The sequence below is a fragment of the Cyprinodon tularosa genome, unplaced genomic scaffold (assembly GCF_016077235.1).
Source record: "Cyprinodon tularosa strain WSP-4 unplaced genomic scaffold, ASM1607723v1 ctg232, whole genome shotgun sequence".
Taxonomy (NCBI): domain Eukaryota; kingdom Metazoa; phylum Chordata; class Actinopteri; order Cyprinodontiformes; family Cyprinodontidae; genus Cyprinodon; species Cyprinodon tularosa.
In genome coordinates this window covers 1,308,939-1,332,473 of record NW_024038870.1, presented here as the reverse complement: position 1 = coordinate 1,332,473, position 23,535 = coordinate 1,308,939, and the positions used below count along the sequence as shown (strand labels likewise).

At 38.6% G+C, this 23,535-nt stretch overlaps 1 protein-coding gene across 1 annotated transcript in view; it reads right to left on the bottom strand.

The window, feature by feature from the left end:
- Positions 1-927: 927 nt before the first annotated feature.
- Positions 928-23,535, bottom strand: part of sntb2 (syntrophin, beta 2) — a 36,718-nt gene continuing 14,110 nt past the window's right edge. The window contains exons 2-7 of the mRNA XM_038286932.1: positions 17,530-17,752; positions 16,788-16,998; positions 10,752-10,894; positions 5,665-5,861; positions 3,412-3,602; positions 928-1,471 (exon numbers count right to left, since the gene is read on the bottom strand). Of these exons, the coding sequence (XP_038142860.1) occupies positions 1,379-1,471; positions 3,412-3,602; positions 5,665-5,861; positions 10,752-10,894; positions 16,788-16,998; positions 17,530-17,752 (1,058 nt within the window). The 3' untranslated portion in view covers positions 928-1,378. The remainder of the gene's footprint in view (positions 1,472-3,411; positions 3,603-5,664; positions 5,862-10,751; positions 10,895-16,787; positions 16,999-17,529; positions 17,753-23,535) is intronic.

The window sequence follows — 23,535 nt, the reverse complement described above, 5'->3', positions numbered from 1 at the left end:
CCACTATAACTTTAATAGATTTTTTTATTTTTATTATTCAACAGGACCCTAATCTGAAGCATCTTCAATGTAAAGTTGGACAATCAATCATATTTCATTCCCTTTAGGATGACTACTTGTAGAAGCTAAGCCCTTTTCATTCGTTTATTTTTTTATGTTAATTAAAAAAAAATATATTATAGTTTAGCAATATTTGGTCAATTTTGAAGTTGAAGGTGTAAAATCAGAAAAGATGACAAAACTTACTAAATAAGAGTGCTTGTTTGTATTATCTGAGGCAGAGTTTAAAAAAAAAAATCTATATGTTTCAGTATGAAGCCGCTGTTAAAGTACATTCATATCTATTTCACGTGATACAAACCTGTTGGACAAGTTTTTATACCATCGCTTACTGAAGTAATTTGAGTTAAGTAGGAAACAAAAAATATGAAATTTTGACCATTTTGGACAAATAAACAGAAAAGGAAAATATGTAGAATTTTAGGTAAAGGATAGAGGGTAACAGCAAATGAGGACATATCTGATACAGAGTTTACCATCAGAAAGTCATAGCATCACGATAGACAGAGATATACACATAAAACAAAGTAACATGTATTAATACTATTGCTTGTGCATTATCAAAGCTTCAAACCTGTTATGTGACATATAAAAGGAAACATTATAAAGAGTGTCTTTGACTACAAGTTAAAAAGGCACCAATGGCGATCCTGATTACAAATATAAGGTTGGGATAATGTGCAGACACCTCTAGCCAATAGAAGCATGTAGTATGGAGACACTCAGTCACACCATTTCTGCTCAGGTAACTGAACTGTGACCCTAAAACACACTCCTAACACAGGCTGGCACAAAGACAAACACAAGTTAAAAAAGCCCTGGTGTTTGGGAAGGCTGTTGTGGAATGATAGGCAGAGTATAAAACAGGGAAAACTGACTAGTTTGTGCTTAACTTTGTGTTTGTATCTACAAAATCCCTCCTGACTTCTTTTTTTTTTGCTGTTGCAGTCTCTTAAGTACGTCGTTCACCACATCCTCTCATCGTAACAAGGATTAAACATTGCTCCATGGATTGGAGTGAGATCCTTAAACTCCTACTTTTTCACATGCCAAAGTAGCTTCCTTAATCCTCTTGACCTGAAGCGAAACGCTCATTCCTTTTCGCATCAACTTTGCAGCGCAGATGATTAGAGGCTGAGGGGGAGCTGGAAGGCACATTTCTGTGACGATCAAGAGAGCGACTCATGCTTTAAACTTTCCCTGCAGCGCGTCTAAAGGCCTAACTTCAACTGTCAGTCGAAAAAACATGGGGAGAGAAAAAAAAAATAAAAACTGTAAAAGAAAATCCTTCTGTTTGTGCTGAAATTAGTCGGCCACTTCACGTCAGCAGACCCATGCGGGTAAGCTTGGCTGACAGGAAGGAGTGGAGAACAAACACCACCGGCTTTGGACCCGAGTGGAGGTCGAACACCTGCAGGGGGGGAGGGAGGAAGGAAGGCAGTGAGTAAGACGTTAAAATAACAAAACAATATGAAGAGAAAAAGAGCAGAGATGACAAATACAGGGATGCTAAAGTACAACATGCCTTCATAATAAATCCTCTGTTCTAAAATAAGCTGCTTATGCAAGTAAAATAATGAACATTGTTTTGGTTCCATTGCAGTACAAATATTAAATTATCTTTGATGATTGCTGAAATTATATATTACTCCATCCATTCCTATCGAAGGAGCAGAAAACAAAAATAGCAGAACCATCCACTTATATTAGTTGAAGAAGAAAAAGTAGGTTTAAAACCACATGAAGGAACGAAATCAATGTTTGTGTTGAGCAAAAGAAAAACAATATTCCTAAATTCTTAAAACTAACTGTGAATGTTGCCATATATATATATATATATATATATATATATATATATATATATAAAAAATTGTGCAACATATAATTGTGCAACATATCAGAATCGTTTTATGAAAGAATGTGGTTTACTGTGTTACACATAGTTGGTTTTAGGCCCAGTCCAGTCTGCTTTTTACCAGAACAGAACAAACTGACGAACTTCCCAAGAATGTCTTACCTTGTCCAAGAAATACATCTCCCTCAGTCATAGTCGACTGACAAAAACCTGAAATGTTTAGTCTGTTGCTGATTTTAAAGTCATTTATTCTGCAGGAAGGCTGTTTTTTTTGTTTTGTTTTTTTTACAAGAGTTTGCCTGCAATCCACTAACATTTCAGTAGAAGTTGAAAATAGATTTTTAATACAGTTTATTACATTTTCTGATCATCGTTTGCATACAGATAACAAAGCTAACAAAAAGGAAAAGGCCAGGCCTGGTTTGATTGTAATGGCAGAAGAAAATGTAAGTGATAAGAGAACATGAAGTAAGGACACAAGCCTATTGTCTTCTAATGTTTTCTTTAGACTGAGGTAGTCATAAATCAGTCGTCGCTCTCTGTCTGAGTGGAGTGGTTTGGAAAAACACAGAACCATGGGTGTGAAGTGTTGTCCCAATCTGATGCTTTATTGTAAACAAATGTAATGTAAACACATGACAGATGGGCTCAGAACACAGCAGTGCTAATCCATGATTCCACAAAATGATAAAAAGAATGTTTATTGACTTAGATTAAAGGAGATTAGAAAGATTATTGGTTTAGATTCAATTAAATACGACCCTTCCTGTTTTAATAATGAAAAACCAGGAATATTCAGAAATAATTTTACTTTGTAATTAGATTTGATTGATTTTCAGCCTTTGTTTAAATGATTTAGCTGTTTTTCCTTTTGTTGAACTTTAGTGCAGATCTTGAACATGATCTAACAAATAATTAAAATAAACATTCCATTCTTTTTCTAATAAAGGAACTTGTGCATTGAGGCAGAAATTGTTTGCCTTTTTTTTTAGCCAAGCTGAAATTATCCACATGAAATTTCGAGCTTTTACACCTGCAGGCTTTGTTTTATCTTTTGTTGCTGTCAATGACATCACCTCAGATTAACGAGGGTATAATTGACCAATGAGAGGAGAGAATGCCTCACCATGCTGGCTGCATTTGCTTTTACAAGGAGGGAAAACATTTCAACTGTTTTTTTTTTTTTTTTTAGATTAATTAGATCAAAAAAGAAATTCTATATGTTTATTTGATTCCCCTTGAAGAGTACGGTTAAATATATGAGCCTAGAACTGTCTTGATACAACAAATAACACTATTTTTATTTTACAAATTTTAAACAGTCTTTAATCACAATTAACCATTAAGCTTCTGCGATTGATTGCGATTAAAAAATGTATTGTTAGCATTAGAATAGAGATATCAAAACGAAAAAAGAGAAAGTAATTGAATAAGTGTCCAAGACTTAGCGCTGAAGAAAAGTAAAGCTGTAATAATTTAACATTTTCCTAACTCACCATTTCTCCCTCTGGACCACCAAAGTCAAGGTAAAGGTTGCGTATTCCATCGTCGGCGGACATTTTGAGCTTCTCATAGGGGTACCTAAAGAGCACTGTGCCCCCCGTTTGGTCTGCTGGCTCCCTTGTAACAGTAAAGCCCTTTTCGTAGTGAAGCGTGAGCCGGACGTCCTGTCTGTTCAACGTACAACCTGCCAGAAAGGATAAAAAAAAAAATAAGAACTGTAAGGTAAAACTCCAAAATATTTAAATCCACTTCAATAGACACCAAATACAAGCTCAGGAAAGAACCTTAAAAAAGCTAAATGTTCAGAAAAAGGAAAACATTTCAAAAGTTGAGAAAAATAAGCTTAAAAGAAAAAAAAACACAAAACAACAAATAGGTTGTTTTTCCCAAAAGTCTCCAGACTGACCTGAATATCCAAAGATCAAACAAATCCATATATATACTATTTAGCATATTTTTGGTAATCCAGGCTGATATAAAGCATGAAAACATTTAGTCTATATTAATGCCAGACTCCAAAGAGAAGAGTGTTGTGTGCCTTTTTTTAAAGGTGTATGTAAACATTCGGTTTTCAAAAAATGTCAAAACTGAAATAAAGCCCACAGAAAAATCAAATTTCAATGTAGAACCCAGACAGCCCAGCACAGGCACAGGTAATTTGATCCAAAAACATTTCAGCATGTAACACTGCGTCCCCAATGCCCCAAATGTTTCTACACAACCGTGTGTTTGTGTAGCAGCTGGACAAGGAGGGAAGATAAAAAAAAAGGCAGAGTCTTTCCAGAACTGTTGCGACAGGCAGCTATTGTTCTGCTCCGAGCAGAAACATTCCCTTCTCTTGGATCCTGCCTGAGCTTTTCCCAACACAGAGCTGCAACAAACTGCTTGGCGCAGCTGCTGTCAGGACCTTCCTGTCGCTAGTAAGGAAATCAAAGTGATGACTTCATAGGTCCTAACAGAAAAAAACATCTATAAATGTGAGTTGAAGAAATAAAGCATATGTTACCTTAAAGGACAATAACGGACGTCTGCTAACTACAGGTGAGTATGATGACATGTAAAAAAGAACCCCATCCTGTGGTTAAATATCATCATCCTGCTCCAAACTGTCTGATAAAAACCTCGACCAGACATGGTGTGAAATAACACTGATATAAATGTCGGCTGTGCTGGTTCTGAGGTATTTTGAGGTGCTCCCAAGAGAAAATTTACAGAGACGATGGCAGAAATCATGCTTGAAATCAGAATTTCATCTGATTGTTTCGTGCAAATACTTTCTTTTGCTCTTCTAGCAATACCACCCTTAGAAAATTCTGAGTCTTAGGAAACTTATTAGCTTTCTGACGGATTTCTGATTGATTAACAGCTTATAGGTATAGAGGTAGACTTTTTGTATGTAAGGGCAGAATATATGACAGGTAAAAGTAAAACCTGCTGATGTTTAACCTTCGTTTGGCAGTTAATTTCTGTATCTATTTATGAAAAACAAAAAAAAATGACATAAAATATCGACGATAATAATACCTATAAAAAGAGGACAAGACAAGAAGAAAACAATTAACCAAACTGTTAAAGGTAGAAAAACTGACTAAAGGCAAAGGACCAGCAGGACGTATAAACTTATAAAAAAGCCTCTTAGCTAAAACTTACTACCAATGCTTTGTTTGGTTTCCATACAAGTTTCCAAGCTGGATTACACCGTTTTTTAATAAAGCTTGCAATCTCTTTGTTGTCTTCAATGTGTTAAGAATTAAGCAGAATCCCCTTTGCATTTTAAACTAAGAATTCCCACCTTTAAACATCTGCCAGCATAATGGATGTAAGTGATGATTTAATGGTGATAATCCCTTAATCCTTTCTTTTTATGTTGGAGTCTAAGTACTGCGACCTATCAAAGAATCTAGAGAACATTATCATCTCATTTATTCTATGCATTCCAGGTAAATACAAAAAAGAATGTAAAAGAAAAAAAAACTGGTATCTGCTTGTTAGAGCTGGATTCATCCACATCTAGTCAAACAAAGTATTAGTAGTGTTCAGAAAAAACACTCCAGTGAGATGTTTAATTTCTGGCTGGATCAAGCATAACGTGGTCTTCCTTGACTTGTGCATAAAGCAAGTCAAGGAAGCTGACATCATAATGTGGGGATCACAACTCTGAGATCAAGACTTAAGACTCACTTCCTCCAGAAAAAAAACAAAATGTATAGCATCCAAGATGAGCTACCGGCTGTGCGGTCACTCACCAATAGAGACCTCTTTGATTATCTCAGCTGCAGCGTGAACCCCCTGAACAAGACCGCGTGTCCACGTGGACAGATCCCAGTGAGTCTCCACTCTGAAGATGTGCGACTCGATACCACGCCCGGTGCCGGTCCGAGTGGCGAACACCAGGTCTGAACCGTGGGACGGAGAACCCCGAGCGCTGCCAGAGTGGACCAGTCTGGCAAGAGAGAGAGGAAATCATGTTAAATCACAGTTAGCATAGAGAAAAAACTTTGCAGACAGAGACTCTCAGGTCTCTAACCATGACGGATTAAATGTTGACATTTGCAAGGTTCTTGTTTTGGTTTTTAAATGAGATGAAAAAAAAAACATTTACAGCTGCAGTTTCTCTCCTAAACTAAACAGATCACCCCACCACAACCCGGCATGTCTTCCTGCCACATTTAAGCTTTTTTTTTTCTTTAAACCAATGTGCTTTAATGAATCAGGGTCTTTGCTTCTTCTTGCTATTTGAAAAAAAAAAAAACTTGAAAAACATAATGACGATAAGATGAGGAAATTTGTAAAGCAAATATTTCTATCTAATCAGTTTGAGAGAAACTCAAGACATCAAGAAATGTGCTCTCAAGACACAATCTCAGTTTTTTCACTTTATTTTTGGCTCTGTATTATTTAGGACATCACTGTAACGCTATCTGGGATGGAGCACTTGAGGTGAGGCCGAAATGAAGGACTCTAAAGTGAAAGATCACTTAGCTTGACCTGCTCATTTGTTGTAAACAGACATGGAAAGTCAAAGAATGTTTGCCACTCATGGAAAACATTTCATCCATTAAATGAGATTTGAATTGTTCATGTGAGACATTGAAACGTTATTTGCACTGGGGCTGGGCAATTATTTGCATTTGCAATATAACTGCAATTAGAAGAAAAAACATTGAATTGCAGAGGCACTGAATTCTGGTCATATTACATTTAATAAGTAGCTAATATTCTCTCTCCAGTCCTTTAGGTGGTGGTAATATGCTTCAAGTGGGTTTTTCAACCACACAGTGTGGAAGAGAGAGCAGCTAGGATGCAGATTCATCCATGCAACTAATATTTAGCAGTTTTCTACACAAAGGTCCTTTAACAACAGACTCTTACAAAGCAAGCTTTAAAGGTCACGAAAAACCTGAAACCCCGTAGGGAAACATTTACATGGCTGCTCTGACTGCAAAAGAAACTCAAAATAAAATCACAATTGTAATATTGGTTTAAAGTAATTGCAATTTTATTTTTTGGTAAAATCATTTAGCCCCAATTTGTACTAATAATGATCCTCCTATTTTCAACACAATACTGGTTAAAGCTACTGGTTGGTTCCATATTATTGGCAGGCTGAGAACAAACCATCACCAGCAGAGCCTTCCTGATCCTCTCTATGAAAGACGACTGAAGCAAAGTTTTTTTGTTGCCCTTTCTCATCAACGCGGCTGTGATTCACTTTAAATTTTTTAGCATGTTTTGACAGAAGTAAAACTAGTCAGCATTATACTATAAATACAATGACTAAACTTAGAAAGCAGAACTGTTCAGAAAAATGTGAGATTGAAATTAGGCTCTCTCACTATTCATCATAGGAAAATTCGCAAAAAAAAGTTTGCTGGTCTGTTTCTAAATATTTACTCACAATTCGTAGACAGTCGAAAGTAACCTTGCTAACATTTTACAATAAAATAAACATTCTCTAAAAATATGCTGCAATAGAATTGAATAAGCTCTTTAAATGATCAGAGCATTTATTAGCATAAGTTCTGACTTAAGTAAACATTAACACAAAATTACCTTACTTAAAGCTACCTTTGATATAAAGCTCAAGGAAAATTAACTGACAGAAATTTTGTAGTAAGTCCTTACAGCTGCTTACTTGTCACCAGCTGCCAAGGCAAATCATTATCACCTGCTCATCATACTTGGCAAAGTTTCAAGCCGATGCCAGTCCTGCCATATCCAGGATTCAAACCAGGGTCCTCTGCATAGCAGCCAGAGACTAAGGCCCCGTCCACACGAAGTCAAAACGAACACGAAACGCTGATATTTTCCAAAACGTTTGCCGTAAAGACGGAGACGTAAAATAAATGTGAGCGTCCACACGAATGCATTAAAACTGTAAGTGGCGCTGTGGTGCCAAAGCAAAAATAAGCGACGAAATGTAGGGCATGCGCACTAATATTTATACATGGTTGCCCTGCGGGTCTATTTTCGTGGTTAAGTCAAATTCAGGTGCTGAACTATGTGGTCGATATTGCTCTGTTCTTCCTGGAGATATTCCAGAAGAAGAAGATTCTGTTGTAAGCCCGACCAGCCCGACAGCAGGGTGAGTAGCATTAGCAGCAACGGCGCCATTGTTGTTGTGATGTGTCGCGCTTGCGTGTTTAGAGGCGACGCTATGACGCATGCGTGTAAAAAAAAAAATGCGGTTAGGGTGTAAAGATGGAAACTCGAAAACGGCGTTTCAGAATCTTCCCACTCTGAAGGGTGAATAAAAAAATGATCGTTTACAGACCCCCGAAACGCCGGCTTCGTGTGGATGGGAGGCTGGTTTGGTGAAAAATTTGTGCGTTTAGGCCAGGGTTCGTCTTCGTGTGGACGGGGCCTAAGGCAGTTTTCACACCTGATAGTTTGGTAGACTCAGGTCGATTAAAGACCAAAATTGCCACATTTGAATCATTTTCATTTGGTGCGGTTTGTATTTACAGTTAGGGTGACCAGACGTCCCCGATTTCCGGGGACTGTCCCCGTTTTGGACCACCTGTCCCCGGCTAAAGCTGTCCCCGGAAATGTCCCCGATTTTACCGAGGCGAAAAATGTTGCGTGTAGACTGTTATTACGGTAGAGCTGTTGCGCGCAAAAATAGGTATTACGGTAGCTGGTTGCGCTGCTGATAACATAAAGATAAGGAACAGAGCGCACCACTAGAAGGGCGGTAAATTATCCTTTTGGATGTTAGCTGCCATTAAAACACAAAAAAGAAGAAGAGCGCATCACTTTTAAAACAGAAGAAGAAGAAGTGGAAGTTCGTTTTTTACAACCTGTGGCAACTGATGGGGAGCTACGCTGAGTGATGGTAAGTGTGTTAATCAATTTATTTTATTCTGATCGGGCTGATCTTGTGATAAATGTTTGGTTTGTGTCCAGGTTAAAACAATAATAAAAAGTAAGACAAGACCACGAGTTGAGCCTGAGTAAAAGACGCTGGGTTAAAATGTAGCAAAATGATTGAAAACTCCTTGTAAGGCGCTAATCTGGTACGCTGGTTCTCCAGGGATCAACAAGGGTTTGTATCATGGGCGTAGGTTTGCATAGGGACCATAGGGACATGTCCCTACCAAAGTTTTGAACCGTCCTAATTGTCCCGACCAATAATTGGATGTGAGCAACATGTTTATAATTTACAGCAGTGGCTCTTTTCCTCTCGCAGCTCCTCTCTTGGATTATATACATTGTGTTGATGTTAAGCTTATTCTGCTGTTCAATGGTTAAACTTGTTTAAGATATTTAAAAAGGTTATTTTGCTTTTTACTTGCTATGTCTTCTCTTATATTATTTTACCCAAATTACCAGGGCCACTGCCTCAGACCCTGTTCAGTTAATATTTCTGTTTCAAACATTTAAAATGTATAATATGTATTAATAAAGTTCAAGTGATAAAGCGTTGACATGATTTGAGTGATAAACTAACATATTGAGCGATGTAGTGTGCAAAGTATGCTGTGGAACACAGAGTGGCTGTATACTCAGGTTAGTAGGAAAAATGAACCTGCTACTTTGAGACACACAGGCCCCTGATGTGGCTAGGTGACAGTAAGAAACATATATGAACCTTTACCTGCAGGCTTGACTACTACTTGTTTTTTTTTTTATGTTAATGAAGAAAAAAAAATATTTCTTATAGGTATGTACAGTAGATGTAAACAGAATAAGTATTTGTTGCACTTTTTTGAAGAGGTGGGGAAACTGTCTCAACAGACAGCCACAGGCATAGAATAAATATTTGTATTTACTTTTCTAAATTTCTTTTCCTCATGTCACTCTCCCCTTAGGAGGCGGCAGAGCTCTTTGAGCCCAACAAAATTGGAAAGCCCTGCTAATGACCCTTGACCCCTCCGCTCCCACCCCCACCACTTTGACCCAACCCAGAGACACAGTTCTAGTTTTCTACTAATAACACTATTCATGTTATTAATCTTAGGATACACTAAACGTTTGGAAAGGCACATTCCTGGCTTTTACACTTGATTTTTGTTGTTTAAATATTAATAAATATGTAAAAATATATGAAACCATTACTGTCCCCGTTTCCTAATTTCATCTCGATAAGATGTATTGATTTTTATCCACGAGCAAGAAATGTCCCCAGATTTGATTTCAGAAATCTGGTCACCTTAATTTACAGGACACTGTCAAACCGGAACAAACCTGTTGACCCATCTGTTTATCCCCTGGCCTGCGGTGGCGACGCACCGAGAACCACTATAGAAAGACAGTTGGTCAACAACACAAAACTACCTTCTTGTAGTTTTCTGTATTTGTCAAAAACAAAGCAGATGACCGTGGAGACCATTTTAATTTTTAAGTATAACCAGGTCAGGTGAGACAGCTCCAAATAAGGCAGCGAAGTACAAGAACTTGCAAATTACACCTAATTGAACTAATTCAAGACTGCACAGGCAGCAAGGTCTAATTGATATTTGAAAAAACTCAATTTGTTATTACAGTACAATTACAGCTTTTGGAGGGGTCTCCAGTCTGCTTGGCATTCATATCTCTATTCACACAGCATCAGAGTTCACTTCAGCCAAGCCGAGATTTAGGTTTGAGGCAAATCAGAGTTCGCTTTTTTTGTCTGCATCAGAGTTTGATTGCATATTCATGTACCTCCCTAAACAAATCAAACTTTCTGGCCAAAGAGTGGACTAAGCAGGGCTGGTGTGTATACACTCTTAAACCACTACACAATGGGGGACACCTGTTAACCATTGAGGCCATGGTTTAATCAGGGACTTTAAAATATTCCTTGCTCTCTGTTGGATAATAATTCAAATTCAGAGTTGGTTGTTTTTACCTGGTGGCAAGCAGCGGGTGTGTGAGTAGAGGCATGGACCAGGACTCTCTGCTCCACGGCACCGATTCAAACAGCAGGATGTCTTTTTCCGTCAGTGCCATGACCACCGGCCTGAACTGCTGCCGTCCGCCCTCCAGCTGAATCTAAGAAAAAAATTCAAGATGAAACACTGAAGCTAATAAACACAAAGAGGAGCTAAAATCCCCAAATGATTTTTATTTCTAAGCCTTTCCCTTTATTCTTGAGGTTTTTATTAGCTAAATAAATAAGGAATAGATAAGTAATGTTATGAGGATGATTTAAAATGTTTCATACAAAAATATATTAGGAACAGATTTTTCTGGCTTGAGACAGAAATAAATGACTTCTTTTTTTTTTTACCTTGGGTCTAAAGAAAACAGTTGCAGACATGTGGCTGGTTTTAACCACAGCAGTTCTACAAGGTACTTCCATGCTTTTTAAATAGAACGAATAAAGAGCTGGTTTCCTCTCAGTCAAATAATATGCTTCATAAAAATAGATTGGAGGCTGATTTCATAGTTTTACAATTATAACCAAGTACTGTATGTCAATTCTAAAAATTAATTCAACGTCAGCCGAACGGGAGGAAATGAAGTGTAAATTCCCTCATATGTGTGAACTGCTTATAAGGAAAATATGTTACATGCATATAATAAGGCTTTTTGGGGGTTGATAAAAATTAACATTGCGCTGTATTTTTATGGAAATTGAAGTTCTTTCTCCAAGTGACAACGAGTTATCCTTATCCCTATAAGGTGATCACCTAGGGATTTGGGGATGAAAGTTTGATATAAAATCTTTGGTTGCCACCAGATTGATAAATTTTTATCAGCTGATTTTATCAAGAGAAAACAAACTTATGGTTTTACAGCCACTTCAAGCATTTAACATGCAGAAGTGAGTAAAGGCTGATTTATACTACTTCGAAACTAGGTCATCTGCGTAGGTGTCGTCGTGAAAGCAGAGAGGTCCCTGCCCCGTCCCCAGTAGGTGACCGCAGACAGGAGGCATCTGATTGGTCAAATCTGAATTTGCACTACACTATGCATCTCCTGTTTGGTACCTTACCGACTTGCTTTGTATATATGACCGCGGAAAACGACTCTTGAAGTTGGAACAGCTAGAAAAGTGAGATGTGCGAGAACGCTGGGACCCTTTTTCAACCTGGATCCCCGCTCTTTTTCGCCCTCATGTGCCTACGTTGTCGGACAAACTTGCCCCCACTTCCTAACCGCCTCGGCCGTATCTCGACCCACAGCTAGTACGTGATTTTACCCTTTTGTGTTGTGGCATGAAATAAACATAGCACAGACTACGCTTCAATATTGAGCATTAATCAAAAATGTCTGTGTCATACCTGCGACAAGCTCACTGTGACACACTGCGGGAGTATAACCAGCCCTTAAGTCTTCCCTGGTGCAGACAGAGCATCTGCATAAATTAGCAGGAAATCAATGGTGTGTTCACCCACCCACCCCGCCACGAGTTCCCATTCAGAAAAAATAAAAACCAACTTTGCATTTTGTGTTCAGTATGGCTGTTGCCATAAAATGTAGCAACTGTTGCATACACACTAGGGATGGAACGGTTTATGAAAAACCGCGGCTCCTTTTTTTCATAGACGAAGCGTCTACACTCCAGAGCAGAAGGTGGCGGTACTGCGACCAAAGCCAACCACCAGTAGTAAACAAGAAGAAGAAGAAGCGAAGCAGCTTAGCCGGGTGTACCAGAAAAATGGCGAGTGGGAAAGAACAGGAGTCGGAAGACGCGCCAGCAGCACTTTATAGGTCTGCTGTATGGGACAGCTTTGCATTTAGAGGGACCTACGATGACGGCGGAAAGAAAGTTATGGATAAAAACAGTGTGCAAGCATTGTGCAACACGTTTTGTTTATGCTAACAGTAACACGACCAACATCTCAGCCTAACTATCAACATACACCGAACCGAAAACCGTGACCACGAAACCGTGAACCGAACCGTGGATTTTGTGAACCGTTTCACCCCTAATACACACACACATACATACAGAGACAAACCTTTCATACATCTTTGTAAAATCTGTATTTGTCATCACGTGGTGTGTCTCAGTGCATAAAATAAAGAAAGATAAGCAACTTCTGCTAAGAATTTAGCTCTAAAAAGAACGGAAAGCGTAACTGCTTCGAAAAAAGCAGTTACAAAATTGTCATCTTGGGTCTGAAATCATAACTTGATTCAGGTAAAAAAGTGAACTGGGTAGTAGTATTAACTGAATACCTGCTTTATCTGCATTCATTACCACTGAACCAAATGAGGGAAAAATACGTTTAAGTGGAGGGTTTTACTTGGTTTTCCTGGAGATTGCATTCAGTTTGCTTATCTTCATATCTTACCAACATGCAAAGCAGACAGGGCATCAGTATGACGGAGCAATGACGGCAGCTTAGTACCATCGAATATCAGACCACCAGTGTCTGATGAGAGATTTTTAAGCAGCTGTATTTTTTGCTAAAACGCATCAGTTTATCTTATCACACTGCAATGGGACATTTCCAGCATGTTTTATGGGTGAGAAATGACAACTAACACAGACTGAACTGAGAAAGCACAACTCTTCAGTTTAATGTGAGCAAATCTCATGTACTCTTTAATATTCGAGGAAAAAAATTGTGCTTCTCAGACTAGAAGTGACTGGTTTCCTTCTGAACTTGATATGCGTAATAATCATACCAAGTTAAATAAATGAATTGCTTTAGTTTATAGGAAAAATCCAGTTTTCCACTTCCTGTAGTCAATGAGTCATCACAAATAAAAGTTTTTGTTTTTTTTTATAAATCTGCTGGGTCAGTCCTTTTCTCTATTTGAACTCTTAATGCCTTGATCTTTTTTATGCTGCTAGAACTGAAGGTTGGAGTTTTAGAGTATTGTGCTTCTGTTGGGTTTTCAAGTTAAGGGGAATTGCAGGTGACTAACCACAGACTTACACTTAGACCAAGTCTGTGGTTGGAGTGTGAACATCTCAAACTCTTCTCATAAGGGGACAGATCTAAGGCTTTTTCCATATACCTTCATGCCAAGTGTCATCTGATAAGTGAACATCATCCAGGGCATTCTTGCTTCCCCATAAAAATTAGCTCTTACTATGAAACCGGGGCTGACAAAACATTCTCTTCAGAGGGTACCATCTCAAAGTACATTTCGATTCTATTCAACTGTGCCACCATCGAGCAACAACATCAAACCAGTAGGTTTGATTGTGGGGTGCGTGCTGCTTTACAGGAAGTAACGTAATGTGACGGAAACTTCCCTCTGTATTTCCTGTCGTAGCCGTGCCAAGATAAACACAACAACACATGCATTCATTCACTCTGGGCCTGAATGAATGGTTTAAAGTGAAAAGATATGAACGCAGGTATCGTTCCTGTAACCACTTCAGAACAAGCCCTGATTTGGTCGCTATGTTAGAATTTAGAGAGTTGGTTAGTTTTGAGAAAACATGCTCTTCCTGTGCATTTAGGTTGGAGGAGAAAAGTCTCTCTGTATCTCAGAGTTCAGGGTAGGTGCATTTAGAAGTCTAAAAAAAAAAAAAACTAGACCTAAATACTATTGATGGCATATCTTTTTTCAAAGCTAACAAATCTTGTATTATTGTGTACAGTTTGGCTGAAAACCTCTACCCCTATTCATGAGGAATAAAAAAAACATGTTTCTTTGTTTAATGCTCAATATTTGATAGCTTTATTTGTTGGATCTAGATGTAAAACTAATTTGTTTTTGTTGTTTTAAAGGAAACCTAAATCTATAAGGCAGACCACAAAGAAAAACAGAATTCACGGCCAGGCACTGTAATTCTATTCTATGTATTACTAAGTCTGCCTTGATTTTATTGCATTTCAGCACATAAAGATGTGCTGTCATTTAGTATTTCCATATAAATGAAAATATCTGAAAACTAGTTAATCAAAGATACTCTTTTGCATCAAGAACTGATATAAAATTACCCATTTGGGTAGAGATAGACTTCCAAGGTATGACGTTCTGCACCACACACAAATAACGAAGGAAAACATTAATCAGCTGATAGCTCAGTCAGTAAAGTCTGGATCAGTTCTCCTTTACAATTGAAGGAAAAGTTTTACAAAAAAAACAAACAAATAAAAACTGCATGAAAAGTTGCCAGAAAGGCAGAAGTCGCACAGGTCTACTGTTAAATACATGTGCTTGGATCAAATCAATGTTTACACAGTAGAAACATGCACCAGATATATATATTTTGTAAAGACACTTTATTTTGGTGCAAGATGATCCTTTAAATCTCCCATAGCAGTAACATTTATTTGTATTACCCATGGATGAAATTTTGATTTCAGAAGTGGGGGTGGGGTGCCTGCAAGTATTTGTTAATATAACTCATATAAAAGTTAAATAAATCTTCTGTTTCCTCCACTTTTAGTTACATTTCTGCAATTCCTCTCCTGACAAAATGTATGGATGGATGACATGAACAATTTGACAATTTGGGGTGCAACAATCTATCTAGATTAAAAACAGATAGTTTTACAATTATTATGAGTTTGGATATATAAAATCATATACATAGATTGTATTTTTAGATGTATCGTTTGATGATAATTAATATATCTGATATAACAACCCTTCTAGATTTTGTGACTCAATGGGGAGATAAATTCCTAACATACAATAGCAGATTCCCTCATGTTCTGTTGTCTTTCGCCTAAACTCAGGGAAGTAGGCTTCAGCTTGAGCTGCGGTATTCTGCTTGGTCCCAGTGCTCGACTTGCAGCGACTTTTTGTATCTCTGTTTCTGTCTCCTTTTACCCCAGTCGGCCTCGGCAGATGGCCGCTCACACTGATGGCCGCTCACACTGAGCCAGGAGGTTTCTTCCTGTTAAAAGGGAGTTTTTTTCTCTCCACCATCGCTACAAGCATGCTTAGTGTGAGGGATTGCATTCGAGTCAATGAGTCGATGCAATCAATTGGTTTTCCTTAGATAGAAAACTTTGAATCAATTAGACTGTATGATCTGGTGAACTGTAAAGGGCCTTGAGATGATATGTGTTGTGAACTGGTGCTATGCAAATAAACTGAATTGAATTGACAGTAAAAAGTGCAGGGGACCAAAACGAAAAAAATGTCCCATATGTCCCCCGTCCAAAATTATGTCTTTAGTAGTGACACAATCCGTTATTACAACATACAAATAAAAAAAAAATTATCACTGATTAAAAGCACACACTGAGATGTGAACACTTATGTTTTAGCATCTACTTGTCTCTTTCACCACAATTAATTAAGTTAAATTATTTTGACATTTTATTTAACAAATGGAGGCATTAAGACATGAGTTCAGAGCCACCAGACTGTTCCATCAGCTTTGCTCATTGGTGAAGCTCCTCCTCCAATCTACCTAATTTAAGATGATTCAGGACGCTGCTGTGTCTTCAGGGAATGCTGCAGTGCTACTGTGTGAAGCTAATTCGTTCTTTACTTCAATAAGATCCCAAAGGCGAAGCGTTTTTCTCGGTTTAGGGATCTTTCTCCAATGCATGTAATTCAGCATCAGCTTGTTTTCGTGCCAGATGGTGTTACACAATGACCACGGTAAAGAACAGAGGGGTGTGCATTCAACCAAATGCCAAATCAAAGCTTTTCCCTTGAGGATTGTTTTGAAACAAGTCATTTGATCTATTTTACAGCAGATGTCATGGAGTCTGAAGTAATTCATTTTACTTTAGGGCATCATCTCTAAAAGCCAGAGGGTAGTATTAACCTTAATATACAAACTGAATATACAAAAATTGAATAAAAACAAATTTACTTGATTCTTATGAGAAGTATGACTGGAAAGGTCAAAGTAGTTAATAAGAAAGACACTGATATGTTTATTATTTTTTTTTTAATAGCTTTTCCCTTAGTTAATTCTGTTTCTCCAGAATATCTGTTGTTTTTAGGGCAGCTGCAGCTTGATCAGAAGTAAAGGTGTATAATAGGTTGGCGAAGCTGCGTATCGTACCTGTTCAGCCAACCAGGCAATGTGTTTCAAGTGGGGGTGTGTGGAGGCTGTAGATGACGCCCCCAGGTAGGCGTTGATGTGTGCCAGGGTCTGTGGCAGGAGGGCGGCTATGTTGGTGTGTATGGCGGTGAACCAGGCGTTGGCAGAAGCTCCATCTTTGCAGCGTAGCACCACGGTGTGCTGGCCATCCGGGGAGTGCAGCTCCAGCAGCCTACATGGAAAAGAAGGAATTAAAAAAAGATAATGAGGGGAAACTGTAAAAATTTAAAAGCTTCTTTTTTCCCCCCCTTGCACTTTCATAAACTTATGTTTTAATTTTACCCCAAACTTTAATGAGAATGTTAGCACCACTACAGCAAGAAAAACAGGAGAAAACATATTGATGGGGACTAGAGACACATTTCCATTTGGCTGACTTTCCTCACTATTAGAGACATTTAACCATCCATCACTTTAATCTTTAATGCTTGCACATTTTCTTTGCATTGAAGCCACTTTTTTTCCCCAAGCTGTAGGCAAAACAGTCCAACACAGCGGTGAGGAGGCTGATCCAGTGATTTATCTTCCGCATTTTAGATGAACATGTTCATAGGAGGCCGTGGGTGTCCTGCTAGTAATGTCTGTTAAAACAAACATTCCAATCTAATGAACATGAGAGACACACACAGGGACCAATCCCACACCCAGCCACACCTAACCCTCCCACATCCTCAGGTATTTCAAACTAAGCATAACAACAAACCTGTTCTCTAGATCAGGCATGGTGAGGTTCCTGCTGATGAAGCACATCTTCAGGCTGATGACCTTCCTATCTTTGGATGTGGACGATGAGCTGCTGTGTTTGGGCGACCCAGAGTCCTCGCTGCCGCTGTAGCTGGGAGACTGTGGGCGGATGCCGTCCCACGGCAGGTCGGCCACCAGGGACGGCTTCTTGAAGAGCGGCGACACCTCGCGGATGTATTTCACTGAGGACGGGTGACAGAATACGTAGTTCAGCCAACATGCAGGATATTTTAGTTATATGGGTTCATATTTTCCAAGATAAAAATGCATTTTTTTTTATTTCTTTTTATCTTTATTCCCATTATCTGTAACAAAAACTATTCCCAAATGGAAATGATAGTTTTATTAAGACAGTTTTTATTATGTGAGTCTGTTAAACCCTAATAATGCCTGCTTGTTAAGTATAAAAACTAATGGTTTCCCAAGCAGTTTATCTAATTAAAGCAGTTCTTCTGTACAGTTATCATATCAGAGATTTGGAAATGAAAAGCGGGCAAAGACTGGATGTATCTTTCTTAGCAGCGAGTTCTCTGTGCCGTTATCCAGAAAGCTGAGTTATAGTATGATATGGCTGGAACTAGGGGTCCAAACATTGACAAACGTGTATAATGTAATGATGTGATGATGAGGCATGGTGTGATACTGGAGATTGGTGATTACCATTTAAAAATACTATTGTACCAGTGGATGAAGAACATGATGCTACATTTAGCATAGATATCAAAAACAGAAGCAAAAAAAAAAAAGACTTGTTTTTTGATTTGGAATTCCAGACACCATGTAGCCCAGTAGGGGGCGATATAATGGGCCCCTGTAGGCCCCTGAGAGGCTGAGGAGTTACCTGAGCAATAGCATCAGTAGATTAAAACAGATAAAGATTAAAACCATCCAGGACACTGGACCCCAGGGACACACGCTTACCATTACCATACCATGGATGGTGAGTTACAAGAGAAAGTACTTTAATCATTTTAGTTCATCAGCATAAGCCTTTTTAAGCCAAAGAAATGTGAATACTGACAGACAGCAGAGGTACAGGTGTAGTTTGACCTATTTTGGTGGTAACAGCTGGTTAATACAGAGGCGGGATGCTATAGACAATCAGCTATCAAGTCTTTCAACAATTCAAGGAAATTTCCAGTGCTCAAAATAGGATTACGATATCTGCTGTTGCATTTCCCTGAAGTCATAAAAAGAGTAGAGTGTGCAAGCGAAGAAAGCCTAGAAGAAAAACAAGTACAGATGTGAGCTGGACCCGTTGGCTGTTTGTACAATAAAAGGGGGGCTTTTGCTCTGATGTGAAGGATTCATTTTCCAAATTTGGTACTGCAGCCTCCCGTCCCCTCGGCGGCCTCACTGCTATCCCCCCTTGTCTCCCTCCTATGCACGTAAGCATTATCTCCTCATTGTTTCCTCCTGTGTCAGGGTCTTATTCTCTCCTAGCAATGATGGGAAAAACAGGGCAGAAACATTTCTGAGTGAGCGGCTGAGTTGGACGATGAGACCGTCTGCTCTGTGTGAAACCTGAGACAACGCTCTGAGGAGATGAGGTCATTCTTCAGAGTGGAGCGAGATATTCAATTTGAGAGTGTATGCTTCAAAAAGAGGGAGGTAAGTTTCAAACCAGAAAGAGGTTCAGATGAGACGGAAAGCTGTAAAACAGCACTCTAAATAAGTATTTGCTCCCCTCGAGGTTAATGCTTTGACACTCGTTTCCAGTTTCACCATTGGGACATAATCTAAATAAAGAGAAAATGCATTATAGTGAACATGTTATTCATGAAAAAAAAAGAAAGTTGAGTTCAATTTTACAAGATACACTTAGTGCTGACTGTCCCTCCCAGATTTGTAGAATCAAGAAACCACCAAATAGATCCTGCAACACAACATAAAATAGGCCAAAAGATCTCCCAAAGCAACAGATCATGGCCTGGACCTAAACAAATTCAAGAATGGTTAAGACACAAAATCATAAACATCTATTAGTCTACAGAAGGGGGCTGTGGTAAACCCCAGTGAGAGCCATTATTCACAGATGGAGGAAACATAGGCCGGTGGTAAACCTTCTAAGGAGAAGCCAACCTATCAACATTACTCCAAGAACACATCAAATAATCACCCAGAAGGTCTCAAAAGAACCAAAAACAGCACCGAAATCAGGGTTGCTCAATTCCAGTGCTCGAGGTCTGATGTCCTCCACCTTTTATAAGCATCTGTGCTTCAACACACCAGGGTCAAATAATCAAGTCATTAGCAGGACTGCATGCTAAAGAGGTGTGGAACAGAGACACATCCTAAAGGTACTGGGGATCCAAGGCCAGAATTGAAGAAGTTCTGAGAATTTAAGTTTTTAATGTGGTGTTCACACTGCAGGCCTTAAACTCAATTTTGATATTTTTTTATTTAAATCCAATTTTGTGTAGTAATTCACATTTCTAAACATATGCGACTTGTATCTGATCTCCTGTGTGAACTGTATTGATACAACTTAACTGCATATGCAATAGAGAAGGGCAGTAGCGTCACAAGTAGCGAGCGTGTTCTGCGTTTACGTAAGTTAACATACATGTAGTGCTTGAGCGCATGTAGTGATCTTACATTTATTTACACCCAGGAGCCAGCGCCTTAACAAAGCAATCTTTTCAAGAAGATCAAAAGGAAAGACTGCTCTCTGCATTATCGTCCACCATAGTTGTTTTTCTCCCCGCTGCTGAATTGTAAGATGCAGAGCAGGGAACTTTATTGAGTATTTATTAGGTTCTGGTCAGATGAATGCGACCTGGCTGTTCAGACACAGGTTGCATTTGAAAAGATCAGATATGTATCGGATTTAGGACCACATGGCCAAGTGGCCTGGGTTGCATTTGAAAAAAAAAATGGATCTGTGCATTTCAGACCATCATAAACGAAATCAGATACATGGCCCATATGGGCAAAAAAAAAAAAAATCGGATTGGGGTCACTTCAGGCTGCAATGGGAACAAGAAATACCACTGAAAAACAGAACAGATGAGACTAGAGTAGAACTTTTGGGAAGTTGTGCATCCAGTAAATCTGGCATAAAACTAGAAGCATTTAAAAAAAAGGTAAAAACAAGAGCAAACCATAGTTTCTTGAAGAGCTGGAAAACATTATGTAATTGAGGGAAAAGTTTAGGAACTTAAGATAAAACTTTGATTGGTTATGAGGCAAGGCAAATATCTGAACCACACCAGCAAGTCGGATTTGGCCTTTTTTTTTTTAAACCTGAAGAGTTGTCTCTGGAAAGGGTAAAAAATCCAGTTATTTGGTTTGTTGCTACAGCACATGAGGCTCGATTAGCTTAGACCACTTATTTTCCTTTAGGAATAAAATAATTTTTAAACTGTTTTATATTTACTTGGGGTATCTTTGTTTGGAAACAAAAGTGCTGGATGAATAGACACACTTCAGCATTGAAAAATAAAAAGTCCTTTCATTTTCTTTTGTTTTACAACTACATCTTAAAACACAAATCTGCACCCCCGACCAAAAAAAAAAAAAATACGTTTGTCCCTCCTTTTAATGATTAAAAGACAGGCTTTACATTTTGTCGGTGCAGTTTTTTTGACGTTCTGACTGAAAATAATGGAACTGACGCTTAGCGTCACTTATTTTAAAGCTATGATTTACTTTTATAATGTGCATCTAGTCTGTTTCATCCTCAGAAAATTTCAATGCTAGGATTTCAAGAGCCTTTCTGATCTTTGATTTTGGGACTTCTTTTAGCTGGCAACCACAGCATTTCCTGTCTTCACCTTGGTATCTAGACTTCAAAGTAAAAGCATACATTAAACATTGTAAACATTACAGAGGGTTTCTTATTCACAACTCATCCACACAAAACCCTGCGACATTTATGGTAATGTGCAGCTGTATAATGACACAAAGCATTGAAGAACTATTATAATCAATGCAAAGTGTAGTCTGGGTTCTGCAGTCACTAGTATTTTAAGGAATTACTGATTTCTGGACTTTTCCAGCTGATGCTCTTCTTGACATCCATAATTTCCCAATAACTGATAAGCAGAACCTAATGGCTATAATTGGTTCCAATGTATCGTAATATTTTATTTCCTACTCAATATCCTAATCATAATATTGTTTATTTCACTTATTTTTTTTCTATTCCTATGTCTGAGGTTTGTTCTTTTTTCTTATTTTAAAAGGACGACAAATTTCTACTAATGTTCCTTCACAAACAAATGTTTGCCAACATTGTTTAATTGGCTGAATTTGAAGCTGCAAATATTGTGCCCATTTTTATTTTGGCAGAAAATCACTTTTTTTATCAGTTCAATATTAAACTGTAATATATAAGTTTTAAAAAGGAAAAAAACAAAAACAATAGTTTTTTTCATTTTGGAAATTTGTTTTTAAACTAAAAATAAATCAAACCAAAACACAGATAAGGTATCAACACTTTTTTCATACATTTTTAAGCCAAGAAGCTTATTTGCATTTTAAAGTTTTTTCAGAATGTGAAATGGTGCTGACTGGTGTTATTTAGTGTTTGGCTTTTGCTGACACAGCTGTGAGGTACAGCCTGGTAAAAAGCCTGGAAACCACAATGATGTTTGAGTATACAGTAATCAGTCAGAAGACAAAGATCAATCAATAATCTGCAGATGCAGAGGAGGCTGCAGTGTGCATAAGCCCCCGTATACGTCCGTGTACCTTATGCTATGTATGACTCAGAACACAAGACTGGGTGGGGAGGAAAGGAAAGGAGGAGGAAACGAGCCAAGGCCAACCATCCTAACCACATCACCCACACCAACAAGGAACGGGAGTTTTTCTGCAAACGTAAGTGTTTTGGAGTGAAAGTGTGAAAGCTTTCCTGAACAGCCGTGTTTATGTTTGGGGGACACCTCTATCGTCTCTCAAACCCTAAAGCAGTTTCACAATGAATCCTGGTTCCGATTAAAGAGAAAATGAAAGCACTCCAATCCACCCCATACTCTCTTTTTGGTTATATTCTCCTTTCATTTTTTGTTTCCACTTCCAGATGTTCAGATTCTCTGTCTCCACATTAACTATGTGAGGTCATATATGTTGGTAGATGCTGATAAATTTATACTTTTGACAAAACACATTTGGACACTTTAAATCCCTTAAATTAAAATTGATTTTTATCTGATGTCAAGAGACTTTGCCTGCCGCTAGCATTTCTCAAACTTCTAGCTGGACTCAGAGTATTGTTATGAAGGCATTTAAATCTGAAAAACTCAAAAGAAGAGAAAAGACAATTATAAGAAATGTATTGATACAATTACTTAGTTGGTGCTCAGACCTCGGCAGGAAACATAGCTCTGAATTTTGATAGATATGCATAAACCCGAGCAAAGAACAGGGCTGTTTCCTCTCAAGCCTGAAACTGATCGTGGAGTGGAGATAGATGAAGTTGGTCAGTCTGTAGACTGCTGGTTAGTGAGACGGTATGCTGAGATCCAGTGGATTGCGTGAGCTGATACTACAGCTTCACTCAGGGATCTGGAAGATAGTCCAGTTTAGTTGAGAGAACCTGTCCATGATGAGCAAGCATGAAGCGACAGTGGAGAGGAAAAACTCCCCGTTGGGACGCAACCTCTGGCAGAACCAGGCTCAACATGACGGTCTTCTGCCGGTCCGGTTGAAATGAGATGCGGAATGCAGTAAGAGTCCAGGAGTAATGAAACTCTGATGAAGCTTTAGCTACAATAGTGGAGGAGGGGCTGGGGTTGAAATGGGGTCATCGGAATGAAGTACAGCGCATCCACCGCCTGCGCAATAGGAGCAGACAAGTTGCGGATTGAAGGCCTTTTAAGATGAACTTTGGATGTAGAATGGCTTTGGTGGAGGCGTAGTTCTAAGCTGACTGGCTGTGTCGCAGGTGGATGAAGGAAAGCAATGAGTTTCTTCAGTTGAACTTCCGCCTAGGCTCCGTTTCACAAAGATTGATTGTGTT